General features: G+C 40.2%; 1 protein-coding gene across 3 annotated transcripts in view; it reads right to left on the bottom strand.

Moving 5' to 3' along the window:
• Positions 1-1059: 1059 nt before the first annotated feature.
• The window catches only part of zmiz2 (zinc finger, MIZ-type containing 2), a 33907-nt gene continuing 19569 nt past the window's right edge, over positions 1060-15397 (bottom strand). For all 3 annotated transcript variants that reach the window (XM_015033610.1, XM_015033612.1, XM_015033611.1), the window contains exons 6-20: positions 13795-14013; positions 13451-13663; positions 13084-13167; positions 12755-12932; positions 10429-10570; positions 9750-9828; positions 7193-7324; positions 6972-7077; positions 4540-4697; positions 4379-4446; positions 4228-4296; positions 2912-3153; positions 2691-2812; positions 1845-2048; positions 1060-1335 (exon numbers count right to left, since the gene is read on the bottom strand). In XM_015033610.1, the coding sequence (XP_014889096.1) occupies positions 1228-1335; positions 1845-2048; positions 2691-2812; positions 2912-3153; positions 4228-4296; positions 4379-4446; positions 4540-4697; positions 6972-7077; positions 7193-7324; positions 9750-9828; positions 10429-10570; positions 12755-12932; positions 13084-13167; positions 13451-13663; positions 13795-14013 (2124 nt within the window). In that variant the 3' untranslated portion in view covers positions 1060-1227. The remainder of the gene's footprint in view (positions 1336-1844; positions 2049-2690; positions 2813-2911; positions 3154-4227; positions 4297-4378; positions 4447-4539; positions 4698-6971; positions 7078-7192; positions 7325-9749; positions 9829-10428; positions 10571-12754; positions 12933-13083; positions 13168-13450; positions 13664-13794; positions 14014-15397) is intronic.

Genomic DNA, 15397 nt, shown 5'->3' on the forward strand with positions numbered 1-15397 from the left:
CTGCACAAATTACATGATCACTGGAAACACAGCTACTGTTTCAGTACTGAGCTGATTTCTTTTGTAGTTTGGTTCCACTGATGTCTTTGCCTTACAGATGGGAACCTGCTCCTTTCCACTAAATATTTCAAATGCATATGGCAGAGGTTCCCAAACTGTGGGGCGCGCCCCCTAGGGGGGCCGCCGTGCCATTGCAGGGGGGGCGCGGGAAGCCATCTGGATGAAAAAAAAGCAACAAAAAAACATGAACGCTGTATGCGCTGGGTTTTTACCTTAGAATGGCCAACTCTCTGTTATTCCTATGTCAATTTGATACAGTAGAGGCTTCCGCACTTCCCATATTTGTGTCCTCTGCCACTTTTATCCGCAGTTAAAACTGTTTAATCCGTTGTTAACATGTCGTAACCTGTTTTTCCGAGCCGCCTTCAAACGCAACATGGGCGCTACAACGCTCGCGCTGGGTTTCCACCTGTGAAGGAGACCTGCTGCTGCTGGGCGGAGCTACGTAGGTTTGTGTTAGAATCACGGCAGCAAACCAGCAAAGAACTTTTCACAGTTTTTCCCTCCAAACTAACCGACTGAGTTGAGTAATGCAGGTAATGTTAGCTAAAAGATGACTAGCTAATATCAATACAGCACTTTAAGCTTGTTAACAAGTAGCCTGTAGGCTACCGATGTTGGTGTCTATGTCTAGCTACGTACATTTATTTTGCCCCCCAAAAAAGTTAGACAGGGAGTCTCTAAGAATCCTCTTCATCCTCTTCCCCCCCCATCCCCCCCCACACACACAGAAACACACACGTCGTTCAACCAGACAGCATAGGGCATAGGGGGGGCCCAGAAAATGTTTGGAAACTGCTGGGGGGGCCCAGGAGAAAAAGTTTGGGAACCACTGGCATATGGCAACATGAAGCAGCTACAGTAAAGTTAATGTGTGCATCCTTCAGCTTCCATCATCTTCCTCATACACACCTCCTGCCCCCCCCAGTCTGAGGCTTGTGCTTGTGTTTGAAATGCTGGCCTGTGGAGTTGGTGCCTGTTAGGCTCCCTTTTTTTTTTCTTCACTCGCCGTGTTCCTTCATGCACCTCCACACTGCACTGAAAGGACCTCATAGTACAGTAGGACACTTAAAAGACAAGAGACGAACAAAAACACTGGTATGCACGCACACGCTGAAGCGGGTGCAGACGGGGGGCCAGGCGGACCTCTTCGGCGCCGTCCACACGTCAGTTGTTTTCGAACAGTGCCAGCAGGTCATCGTTGCTGTTGTTCGGGAGGTCGGGGGGGCCCAGGTACGACAGCAGCTCATCTGGGTTGGTCAGCTCGGGAAGAAGCTGCAGGGCGGACAGAAATGGTGTGAGATGCTGAGGGTTCTGTACATTAGCATGACTATTTCTGTTTTTCATGGCGTTGCTGTTTCAAAGAAAGAAAAAAAAAACACTGATTGAAATTGCAACCTGCCTTTTAGCACAAAAAAAACACTTGCTGTGTTCCCCCACTGGCCTTACAATTGGAATTACAAAAATAAATGTGCTCAATGGAAACACACAAATAAAAACAAAAAAACCCCAAAAACTCATATTTTTCAATAAAAAGTTTTTGTGGTGTTTGTAAAAAGAGCTACTAATACCTGAACTATTCTACTTTGTTATTAATTAGCAAACAACATATAAGCTGAAAGATTCTGTTACTGCAAAACAAACCTGGATCATCATCCTGCCGCCATGTTTCATCCTGACCAAAGAACTTCTTCACAGTATTTTTCTTAAAAAAAAAAAAAAAAAATTCCCAAACAAGTTGTTCACTGTTTGTTTTTCCTTGTTCAGGCCTGATTGTCACTCACATCCAGCGCGTGATCGGCCCCCTCCCCTCCAGGGCCTCCCAGACCAAAGGAGCCTTCGCCCTGCAGCCGTGAGTTCTGTGTGGCTGAGCTCCTCTGTGCTAACGGGCTGCTGGCCTCGCCAAGACTCTGGTTGTTGTGGACCCCCGATACGTGCTGCTGGAGGATGCTGCCGTGCGAGTGCTCCATTCCTCCAGAGTGGGTCGCCTGAAAGCAGTTATAATATATAATTTTGCAATTAACTATACAATCTATAGGTTTTCTCCTACAATTATGTAAGCTAAATCTGAGGTCTAGTCTACATGTATGTCGATATCTGGGAAAACAAATTCATTTTTATGCGTTTTAGCCTTTCATCCACAAGAAAACTCAGTTTAATATCACTGAAAACATTAATTTATAAAAACTCAGACTAAAGTGGAGATTTGAGAAAACTGCATTTCTGTTTGTGTGTCTACATGGAAAAGCTGACAGAGTCCCATGCATTACAGCCTAACTTTCTGATCAACATCGCCTTGTGTTTTATTAAGTGTGTATTCTAATGCGTTATTTAAAAGTAGTTCAACCTCAATATCTGTCCACACAAATGGACCTCCTGGCACCATGTTGAATTTCTAACAGGAAGTTGTGGTTGTTTTGAAGCAATCCGATTGGCTGACAAGTTTTAGCTTTACACTACACTGCCCCCTGTGGGTTTGGCATGTTTAAAGCAACACTCAGGTTCGTATGGATGAAAACTTTTCTGAAACCTATTCTGCTGTGCGAGTGCTCAATATTAGGTTTTTAAACAATGTGGTGTAGATATTTGGTTTTGTAAAGAGCCGTTTGTTTGGCTTTAATATGTCTAACCTGCTCAGACGGGTAGGGGAGGGGGGGTTGCGGTCCGGAGGAGGTGTACTCTCCGAGTGTCGGGGTCCCAGGAGTGTTGGGGAAATCTGTAAATCCCGTTTGTCCGGAGAATCCCTGGCTTCCTGCAGAGCAAAACAAAGCAGGCACGACTTCGGTTCAGCATGCAGCATATCAGGGGTTTCCAAATATTTTAATCACTAGGGCCAAAATCGTTGAGCTACCTGGCCGGCTGTAGTCGGGGGTGTTCCTGCCCCCTGCACTCAGACTCTGGTATGGGGACGAAGCGGGCCCCAGGGCCGCGATCATTTCCATCACATTCGGCAGGACCATGTGACTCGGACTGACTGTGCGGCAGCGCTTCAGGACCGGACCGTCGGGCTCCTCCTTTATGTGGAGGTCGGGCTTGATTGGCACGGGTCTCCAGCCGCACACCGGGTCGATGGTGATCTCCTCGTAATCAGAACTGAGGGAGGGGAAACAGAACCGCTACGTTAGGATATAAAGCTCTTAACCAGTGGTGTATAAACATTTTTTTGTGCTGAGGACCAAAATCACCAAGTTGAAAAGGATTGAGGGCCGCCATGGAAAATATCATCAATATCATAAAAACACAAAAAGATTATTGTGAATTCTTTGTCTTTTACTCATGATGGTGTATTGGAGTCACTGTATATAGAGGGAAAAATGTGTAAATTTTCTAGAAAAGAAACTCAAAAGTTTTCATCTTTTGAAACTCAGAAAGTTCAAAGTTTGTTTCTAGTAAATTTCTGAGATTAATCTAAAAAATTCTGTTTTAATTTTTTTTTCTATCTACCATTGCCCTAATGACCAGTTACACTGTATTTACTTGCACCACAATAAATTAAACATGTAAGATTTTGTAATATTTTGCATCTTAATGTTTACCTGCTGTAAACATTAAGTCAAATGTTCACCTGTTTAACCTGTAACTTTTCAGACTTATTTTCTATTTTGTAGGTCTGTAAAATGGTTTTGGTTTATTTTCAGCAACAAAAATAAGGATTTTCTTCTAAAACTGTTGCTGTATTTAGTGAAACATGGCCAGCATAAATCATTGGATGTTTGTGGCACCGATTATTGGGAAATTCTTTGTATTGCACTTAATATTTTCCGTTTAACAAGATATAAACATGTCAAGGAAAATAACATCCTAAAAAATGACAAGTTTCAGAAGGCCAAAATGGCCCCCGGGGCCGCACTTTGAAAGTCCCTGCTCTACAGTAAAAACCCTCAGGACCTTGTTGACTCGCTGTGTTTGAGGTCAACTGAACAATCTGACATTGATTTATTTACAGAATCATCACACACATGTTCACAGATTCAGGTTTCAGTATTTTGTTAATCTAAAAACTTTTAATTTGAAAAGCCTCTAAATTCCAGCTGTCTATCCCCCATTTCAGTTCTCAGTCTGTGTTTTTCACTCAACATAATTTTTATATGGGTTGAAAAGTGTCACTTTTTCTAAAACAAGTGTTTCACAATTATGTGCTTTTTTTTTTTGTTTTTTGTTACTTACTTCTGAATGTAGACCAGAATCCCCAGCATGTACTGGTCGACCTCCAGGCCTTCTAGCAAAGCTGTTTTACTGCAATCGAGAGGAGCAGCCAGTTGGTTCAGTTTCATATCAGCAAAAGTAGATTTGATAGAAAAGTTGCCTCTGTACGTACTTGCACACAGGACACCGCCACGTCCCTCTTTCACAGTTCAGTTGTAAATAAGACTCCAGGTCAAAACACTTGAAGAAAAAAAAACAAAACATGGCCGCTGCGTGTTAAGTTGTGATTTGGAGCAGTGGAGGTGTGTGATGTGGAGTGATGTGTGACCTCACCTGTATGTGCCTGCAGTCGTGGCCTCTGGCCGGCAGCTGGATTCGTCTGAATGTGATCGGACACTTGAGGGAGACTTTGATTGCAGTCTGTTCCACTCCGTCCTCTCCGTTTAGACCGGGCGTCCCGGGAATGGTGCCGCTACTGAAGTTTCGTTTTACTGCAAGAAAGGCAGAGCGGCGACAATATTTGACTACGCCGTTGCTCAGGAAACACTCCAGCTGTCAGACAGCAGCAGATAAACACAGAGATGCTGGTCACTGGCTGGTGACCGGAATCAGATGATTTATAGCTCGACTGACCTTAACCAGCATTGATTAATCATTAATATCAGATGATAAACTCCACAACTTTCCTTTGCCTTCAAAAATGAGTAAAACCCCTTTGTGAAGAGACTGCTTCCACATGTACAAACTGTTATAAATGTGGTTCATATAGTAAAAGAAGAGCTCCATATAACTTGAGTTTCTCTTCTCAGAAAGGAAGTTTTTGAATGTTTGTTCCTTCATATCTCTTTTATTATTGTTAAAGAGAAATCTGAAGCTGCTCAAATCGGTTTTGTTAGGTCAGATCAGAAATTGGCCAAGTTAGGATCAGTGCACCCAAGTTGAAACCAAAATGGAGTCCCAGCCCCTAAACACCCATTTGACTTTGTTTTGCCTGACAAACATTAGAAATACTCGTCTGAATGAAGAGCGATAGAAGAAAACAGCTGGAGTTTTTCCTGTCAGAAAATTGGCTACTTATATGGGTTGAAAAGTTTCACTTTTTTCTAAAACAACAGACAAACAACGGTGACTTGATGGATCACATGTACTGCAGTGAAACATCCGACCCGACATGGATTCACACGTGTGAATGCTTCATTTAAGAGTGCTTTAAACCTCTAAAGATGGATACACAAGAATATTTTTATTTTAACTTGTAAGACATGCCTAAAACATGTTTTTTTTTCTAGAAAACACTTGTTTTGTTGTGTTTTTTCTAGAAAACACTTGTTTTCTAGAAAAAAAAACACTTGTTTTTTTTTTTTCCAAAGCTAAGCTGAAGTTAGCTTTGAGGGATAACTCCAGGAAAGAAATGTTTAGAGATTAGGTCTTCTAAATAATAATTAAAAAAAACTATAAGCTTCATAATAACAAAAAAATAAAGTATAGTATAACAGACATAAAATACATAAAACAAATCCCAAAAATGTAATTAAAGCCCTCACTAACTTCCATCACTGTTTATTAAAAGTTTCACATTCTACAGGAAAAAATACATTTGTAATTTTGACAGGCCTGCCACTGATGTGTGGAATCAGATGAAAATATCGTGTAGAAATGAAAACATTGTTGCAAAAACAAGAAAATCAATAAAAATAAACAAACAAACATTATTTTAGCTTTAATTATGCTTTTATAAACCTTGATATGCAAAGAATTTGTGGAATTTCCGTAACACTTTTCCTTCTGGTGGCATTGTGTCACCATGGTTACGTGAGGCAGATGATCCCGGATGCTTGTGAGAAATGAGCAGAGACAGCAAAAGCCTGTTCCCGTTTCCAGAGTTCCTTAACAACATCAGGTGGATTCTGTGGCAGCCCACCAGGGACCAGACACGTCTCACTGGGACGACTGCAACTGACACTAGGAAGCAGTCCACAGCTGCTCTACTGGTGGCGTCCTCATTGTTGCCATGCAGCTCCTCTTCTCTGCTCACTGCAGTCAAGCTGAATAGCAACTCTGGTCTTCTCAGAATAGTTCAAACTCAGTCGGACCGGTCTGCTCTTTGGATCTTCCACCATAGCTTACAAGAACTTTGATAAAAAGAACCAACTAAGAACCAACTAATGCAGCTGTTCAAACTTTTTTAGTTTTATCTGCTCAACAATAAACAATTTTTAGGAAATCTGTATATCATTAAATATAGAAAAAAATAAAAGGGTTTACTAAAAGAAAAACAGACATTTCCAAAATTTTGGGGGTCATTGGTTGTTTGTACTGTTCTTGACTTGTGAACAAATGACTCTAAAAGAACTAGTGAATTTTTTAAAACTTTGTAGGGAAAAACATTTACTTCAATTTTAAGAGCTCAGATTGTACAGACATTAAGTGTATGTAAATAAACTTTAGAGGAAATAAAAAAATTTTCATATAATTTTCCACAAACATCAACACCACATAGACGAAAATGAATCCATCCACTTTACTGTAAAAATATTGAGTCTCTCTTTACTCTTAAAATGTAAAAAGAAATAAAATGATGGTTCTTGAAAAATGAGAAAAGATTGTTTGCAGGAGGTATTAATCAAAATGTATAAGCAATGTTTTTTTCAACTAAATTATGTAACTTTTGTGGCTCTAAACATGTTTTATTCAGCTGCACTGAGGGCAAAATGGCTGTTTGGATTATAAAGGTTGCAGATCAAGCATAGTGCAAGTTTACTCACTCTTGGTGATGCAGTGCTCAGCTGGCAGTAGCCTCTTCTTCATCAGGCCCTGCAGGACAGACCTGACCGATGGCCGGTGGACCAACTGCAGCACAAACAGGTGAGACTGTGGACAAAGAAACAGGAGGGGACAAAGTCAGCGTGGGATTCTGCATCCCTGTGATCCGTGATCTAGTAGAGTGTCGCTGCGGCGACCGGACAGATGAGGCATCTGGACTTACGCAGCAGCATGCCGTCACGGTGATCTGCACGGTGTTGCGTCCCGGTTGACACACTTGCTTTAGGTACAGGGGCTTATGGGAGGTCTTGTTGTCCCCTCTCTCAATGGACAGAGGAGTTGCGTTAACGCTGACCTGAGACAGAAAGTTCAGAAAAAAAACAATCAAGAATACAAATCTGTCGCCTTTTAAGCATGTCCCGATGTAATTTTTACACTTACGATACGAAACCGATATCTCAGCTTTGAGTATTGACAGATACCGATGTTGATAAGATATTAGCAAGAATCATACACACTTTTATTGCTTATTTTGTAGTGTGGAATGTTGGAGCAGGCTTGATAAATTGATATTACTAAAACAGAGAACAATAGTCAACAACAACAGGTATGAGAACAAACTCATTTATTATTAACCAATGGGACTGTACGTGGGATACAAATGCAGAATGAGGTGATCCGATACTCGTTTCTGGCTGATATCGGACCACTCTCCAATAACACTTGTGGTTTTATATTCTCTAAACTGCTGAATCCTGTAATTTAATCGGTTCTGTGTCCATGCTTACATACCTAAAGCGCTAAATGCTCAAAGTGTCACAATCTCTGATGGCACGTTTCTTTTTCTCCAACATAATTTCTCTTCCACAAATTCACCTCCTTGGATTCAAACTTAAAAAATCCTCAAATACTTTTTTTTTTTTTTTTTTGCCACAAACTGAGCTTTATGCAGTTTGACCTGCTAAAATATTCAGCTCATGTAGAGATGAGAAAGAAACTCTGGCAGGCTGGAATTGAAACTGATGGCCAAAATATAAAAAGTTGAATAAATGTAATATGTCAATATATATTCACAAAGGCACATATTGAGACCATAAAAACACCATAAATCCCAGGCCTTTACGCTAAAGACAACTCGCAAACATGTGACATCATCTCAGCTTATAATATAAAGCACCTACAAAAACCTGAACATTGTTTACTATACAACTCTATGTACTAAAAATCAGAAAAGGCGCTGAAAGAGATTAAAGCAAATGAAGTGACTTTATAGAAGATGATATTCCAATTGCCATGTTTATTAATCATATCACCATCACATGATTTTATATTATCCAACCATCGATACTGATAGAAAAGGAGCCACAAAACTCATCTCTACATGCTTATAGGAATTCTGGAATTTATTTGCCACTATGGCATTAGATGCAATAATATGCACTTTCATGCAAAAATGGGTCTAGAGACATTTTCTTTTCATGCTGTTGTTGCAACAGTTTCCTCCGAGACAGTCATTAATGAATAACAAAATAAGTATTTGTTCAATTTTGAAGGTGACAACAACAAAATAATAATACAAAAAAACTTACAATAAAGTGGCTGTACTGATGTTGGATGACCTGCATTTAGGTACAGTTAGTGATAACGGCAGCTGGCCCTGCCAGTGGCTGACTGCTGCCGTTAGCGCTGATGTCAAATGAAGAAAATATGCATAAGATAGGCAAAGAGCTGCTAATAATTATCTAGATTTATGGTAGTGAGCAAATCGCTGATTTTATCCTTTTAATTATCCATGTACACATATTGATTGTTGCAGATTTGAAATGGGTATAATAAGAGATTAAAACTGTATTTTTCTGATGTTATCAGTTTAAATTAGATTAATGGGCTGAGTAGGCTGCTAGCAAATGAACCGTTCTTAGGAAGCAGTTTTAAATTGTCCCAGGAATTACAGCCATGAACCATAATATTGTGGCATTTTCAAGTTATGTCAAGATAGTGAAATAAGAATGGAAGTACATCATCTTAAAGATCAATAAACTTTAATTAAAACCGGAACTGGAAAACATTTTGACTATTCAAAATAATAATAAAAAAAATTTAAGATGGAAATAAAATCTAAACATAAATGAAACCATAAACAAAATGGATTATGACGTCTCCGTAAACAACACTGCCGTCAAAAAATAATCATTAGGTTCAGACAGGTAAGAGGCAAGACAGCCTAGAACATTTGTCATAAAGGAGCTCATTTTCATTTATGATGTGATTAATTGATTTATTGCTTATTGCCAAAGGCTTAGTGGTTGTAAGAAGACAAAATGTTCAAAAAGAACTAAAAGAGCTCTTTATCAAATGGTTTCTGTGTTCTTACAGTTTCAGAACCAAAAGCTGTTATTACACATGTCGGCCTCAATGTTGTTCTTCCTGTAAGTCAGCTGCACTGCAACATGGCGGCCATAAAGAGCTGTCCCAACATTTCCACTGAGTCAAGATCAGTGTTACTAATTTAGTCAGACAATTAAAGGTCAAACACAACTTCACTGAGGTAACTTGGCCTCAATCAGCTGAGTAGATGAATAAGGAGAGTCCACTTTAAAGACTTCTTTGACACACATAAAAGATACTTTATCGTGAGAGTAAATAGACAAATAGCTCATTTCAAATATATGAGATCAATGCAAAGTGTCTACATCAGTGAGTCAGTTTGGATTCCTTGAACATGAGACGAATCCACCTGAGAGCTGGATCCAGTGAAAAAGGTTGAAGGTGCTGCTTACCTGCACAGAGGCAGGCCAGTTAGTGTTCATCTGCCTGTCTTCATGGTGGTAACATTTGAACTGTAGCTCCAGATCTGGTCTGTAGGGGGAGACGCAACACAGTGGTCAAACAGACCCATAGTGGGGTTTCCTAAGCATCTGGGTCTGTTTCCTGTGTTAGATAAACAGCTCAACTTTCTGTGTATTTAATCAAATTCACGATACTTTATGATAAGCATAAATTCAAGAAGCCAGAATGCTGTAAGCCAAATCAAAAGTGGCTTCAGTGTTAGCTTAAGTATGTCTTCATGTATGCAACAGAGTTATTGCAGCTTTTTAGGTTTTACCTTTTTTCTTCCAACAGACCGATTTGTTTTTTTAGTTCAGTTCTTCATAATAATAGTCACAATATACTTGGAAAAAGTTCTGATAATAATAGTCACAATATACTTGGAAAAAGTTCTGAAATTACTTTTATAAAAGTTTCCTTTTTTTGCATCACAAAAACATGGTATTTGAATAGTGATGTAGACGTGCCGATTCCCTTGTACATGACCTGATCAGCCACCAGGTGTCATACTATGGTAGCAAAGTCACAGTGTTAAAAGCCTTCAATCATTTCTTTGATCAAGAGAACCAGACTCAAGTCTTTTTCCTTGATGGAGATCACATATGAACTACTTTATTCATATCTTCTCACCTCATCACCAGTGTTTTGTAGACCGAGTCTCGGAGCTGGAATGCATGGTTGCTGACAGCCAGGTTGTGCTCCAATCGGAACGGCTCCAACACCACGCCGTCTCGGACCGGGAAGGTCAGACGCAGGTCGTCGCTAGGGTTACCTTCAAAGGGAAACATATCTTAGTGCTGGAATCAGTAACAAAAGTTCAAATTCTATATCAATAAACTGCAAACAGATGCAACCAGTAAAACGTATCAACTAAGGCAGCCTGAAGTGACCCAATTCAGATTTTTTTGACGTAAAGATCAGACATGTATCTGATCTTTTCATGACAGTCTGAACAACACAGGTCAGAGTCTTTTTGAATGCAACCCAGGCCACTTGGGTATCCAGTAAGTATCCAAATCAAATGCGACCTAACATCCAGGTCACATTCATCCAACCTGAACATCACTCGTACTCGACAAATGTCACTATTCTGCGACCTGATACACGCAAGAGGGAAGAAAACAACAAGCGTTACAGACAATATGAGGATTAAGTTGTTAATATGCTGCTCTGGTCAGACAACTTCAAATGTGTAAGCTGTGCTCCACCGTTAGCATCCACGTTTACTTCTGCAAACACTGAGAACGCTGACGTTACGCTACTGCGCATGCGGGACACTTTCAGGTCATCTGCCCGTTCACACTGCAGAACACATACAGGTGGCATTTATTTAGAAGTGTGAATGGCCACAGCAAAAAAAACAATCCCATTTGACAAGACAATCTGAATTGGGCCACTTCAAGCTGCAGTGTGAAACCAGAAGTTTACATACAGTGGATAAAAAGACTGCCTGAAGTTAAATTCAACCCTTTATCACCTTAAAGAGACATTAATAATTATTTTAGTAATTGATTTTGAAGACATTAATAAATCAATCTCTGGCATGTTCTTTCTCTCATTATTATGGCATTAAGCAAATATAAATAATTTTTGATAATTCTAACTGATCTCAAAAAGAAAAATTTACTCTGATTCAACTGTACGAACACTTCCATGAAAGTGGTTTCATACTATGAAGAATTCAAGTGTGCATCATGGCAATGACAAAGAGGAAGTAACTTGTTGCCCATCAATCTGGGAAAGGTTAAAAGCACCTTCCCAACAATTTAAAGTCTGTCATTCTGTTTCAGGAGGTTATTCCTAAAGTGGAAAACATTTCGGACAGTTCCCTGCAGTGGATGTCACATTAAGTTCACCCCAAAGATGAAACAGTGCTCTACTTGGAGAAAATACTAACATCCTTAGATTGCACGGGCTGTGTTAGTGTTACAGACTAAAGATTGCAATGATGCAATTCAAAAAAGAAAGCAATGTGGGAGAAAGAAAGCAGTCTTGGGACCCTTCTAGCTGAGAAGGCTCCGAAGAGTAGGAGAACATTGGGTGGCTTAGGTTTGCAAAGTTGATATTTGAACAGAAAGGTTAAATGTGATGTTTGGCCATAAGAAACGATATGCTGGAGAAAAATCTGATTAAAAAGAAATCAAATGTATCTTGGAGCATTACGGCCAAACATCGGACATGGACCCTGCAGTCATTGAGTCGACCATGACCTCTTTATGTATTCTAGAGCCGAATATGATAACATCTCTCTGTTTCCTATTGTTTTGCTGAAGTTGGATCCTGACACTCTGATCTAAATCCTGAAAAAGTTTTGCATGTCGGCAAATCTTAATGAACTTAGGGAAACACTGTGAACACACTGATGATGTCACGCAGAATATGACCACCAGGAGTCACTGCAGCTGATGGCGCTTCAACAAAATCCTTTCACAGCATTTTGGCTCTATATAGTCCTCTAGGGACCACATATATGCTTTCTATATATTTGTTTACATATTTGTTAAAATTGTCACTATGTCCTGACAGGAGAATATGAGACAAGTAATCTGGAAAGTAATCCTCTGCCTTCTCCATTTGGCCCCACTGTCGTCTGTAGAAATACACCACTCCCTGTCAGTGCTGTCAATCAAGTTCATATACAAGCTACTCTCACACCCTGCCCCTTGCTCTCTGCTACACAACAGCTCCTCCCCTACAGCAGAGCCTGCCATGAATGCTGAGGCTAGTTAGCATGGCCATAGATGATGGTGGATAAACAGTTTCCTGTGTTGTTGGGTATTTCTCTATTATTTTTTTAGATTATCTGTCTCACAGATTTAACAAATATGTAAAAAATATATTTTTATAAAAGTTACATGCTGCGTCTTTAATATCTCATGGGTTCTTGATCATCTGAGGTTGTATTGTTCTTATTCTAAGATGAAAGAGGGTGTGGCAACATGTAACCCTGACCGACCTGTGGAGGGCTGCTGGGTGCTGATGTTGGCTTTAGAGTCCAGTGGAAGGTAGGGCGGCTTGGTGTCCTGGCCTGGAGAGAGGTAGGGGGGTATGGAGCTCCCTGGGGTCATCGGTGGGGTGGGGTTCCCTCCCATCGGGGAGTTGGGGTACCCAGGTATCACTGCACCTCGACCTGGCTGAGAAAGAGAGATGAAAACAAAGTTAGAACTTAAATTTTTTTTTTCACATTGAAAGTTTCCATGCTTGGCTCCGCTTGTAGATGTATTTAGGTTAGAGTCTAACAGAAGGCAATAACTGAACACATTGAAGGAGTCTTAAAAGACTTACCCCGTTGACTGCAGCCTGTGTAAAGGCATTGTAGCCCCCTGCTGCTCCAGATGGTAGACTGCCCTGGCCATTGAAAGGCTCTGACTGGAAGCCACAGACAAGAAACACAATGTTCAGATAATTCCTCACCTATCTTGAGACAAAGAAATTCAGCATCAATGTTAAGAAGAAATCCACACAGGATTCCTCAACGATTCTCAAACATTTATTCAGGTTAAATTTTGAACATAATATAATTTGAAATATCAAAGGCAGGAGATCTGAATTTTGAATTGAAGGCTCCGTGATGTACTTGTTTCACAAGTTTTCAAATTAATTCAGCTTTAAACAAAATTCGGTAATAGTCAACCACAGTGAATCTGATCACCTTATAGAACTGTGGAGGATTGGGCTGGCTGGCACCAGGAGGGAACTGTGATGGGTTGTGGGTTCCAGATGTGTACGGCCCCATGTGAGGCATCCGACTGGACGGATAAGAGGGTGACGGTGCGCATCTCTGCTGCGGACCACTGGGGTACTGCACAGGCTGGTTGGAATACCCAGAGATCCCTCCGGAGCTGTACTGTGGCCCCGGAAACCCCTGGGAAAAGAGACGACAGTTAAAGAACCGCACAGGTTCAGCCGCAGTCGGAGTCCTAAATGTCAGTAATGATTGAAAAAAAAAAAAAAAAAAGTCTAAACCTCAAAAGTGAAGTTAAAACCTCCACTGACCTCTGAATGGAAAGGTCGCTTGAGGCCCTGCTGTCCGCCTGAGAAGCCAGCGTGCTGGGGCATCCTCTGGGCCTGCGCGGGGTGAGAGGGATACAGCCCACCTGAGGAAGGTGGCAGTCCGGGCCTCAAGGGTACCATCCCGCCGTGGTTCATCCCTGGGGGCCCGCGGGGACCAGAATGAGACAGGAACTGGTTGCTGTAAGGGGATGCTCCACCCATCTGACCGGGGGAAGAGGGAAATAAAACAGGAGGCGTAAAAACAAAGCCTGCTGGTTCTTTTCTGCAGCCTGGTCGGCTTGTAGAGCACAGGGAGGGAAAGTTACTGATAAACTAATGACGCCAAGTTACAAGGAGGTCAAGAAAATGTTTTGATAACTTCTACTAACAAGAAGTCAGTTATCAGGACATCTGCAATCATGGGTTGTCTGGTTGCTAAGAGATTATGTTAAGGCAAGACATGATCTGGAAAACAAATCAAGAGCCAATAAAAATACATTTCTGTGAAAACAAAAATAAAACTTCAGCAAAATCTGCAGAGTTCAGCTGGCTAAGTTTATGATCACTAGAACTTACATTTAAAACCTACATAAGTTCTGTAAAATGACTTTATTAACTGAATAACTTTCCTACTCAGTAACTTAAAGTTGCCTGAGACAGGTAAGCATAAGTTGGTAATTTATCTTTACCTCTGCGTGTGAGTCAATTTACGCTTAAAGCTGCAGTGTGTAACTTTTATAAAAATATTTTATATATTTGTTTAAACTGTCACTATGTCCTGATAGTATGAGACAGATCATCTGTGAAAAAAAACAAGCTCCTCTGCCTTCTCCCTGTCGTCCCACTGCCATCTGCAGAAATACTCCACTTGGTCAGAAACAACCAATCAGAGCCAGGGGGAGGGTCTTAGCGCTGTGAATCACCCTAGTCAGCCTTTTGGGTGGGACACCAACCAGCTACTTGGTGTCACACCTCAAAATCTGAATATCAAAATATTCAGATTTTCTGAAACACTGAATGTTGAGTTTTCATTATCTGTAAGTTTTCATTTTTAACTTGAAACCACTCCAGGGGTCACAAAGTTTTTTATATTTTTCCTTTTTTTTTATAACTGCAAAAAAACTATGATTTTTTTATTTTCACCTGCTAAATAAACAATAAACTCAACTCACAACATTTTAACGAAATAAGCAAAGAAATCAGATTTCAGTAGACGAGGAATGCATAAATTATTGTAGAGTTTAAACCAAAAAACGGATCTTGCAGGTTTGCCATATTAAAAGAAAAACATATCATACATTTTTTTGATTTTCTAGATTTATTTTTTGTCTGTTCAGCAACAAGAACAGGATGTGGCCCAATTTTGCTAAGATCATGAAATGGACATGCCAAAGCCAAGGGACGTTTATGGTCCCCTCTACTAATAAATAATATTAAATTGAAAATGAAAATCTGGATAAATACTTCATGTTGGTAGTCCAGTCACAATAATGAATTTTGCAAAACTTCTGGCAAAATTTTGAATTTTGCCAGAAGTTAAAATTATTGTTTTCAAACCATTTTCAAGTAATGTAATAAACTTTAAATTATATGAACCTTTGACACT

Source organism: Poecilia latipinna, unplaced genomic scaffold (genome assembly GCF_001443285.1).
Source record: "Poecilia latipinna isolate Pla-1442-1.1 unplaced genomic scaffold, P_latipinna-1.0 Scaffold274, whole genome shotgun sequence".
NCBI classification, from domain to species: domain Eukaryota; kingdom Metazoa; phylum Chordata; class Actinopteri; order Cyprinodontiformes; family Poeciliidae; genus Poecilia; species Poecilia latipinna.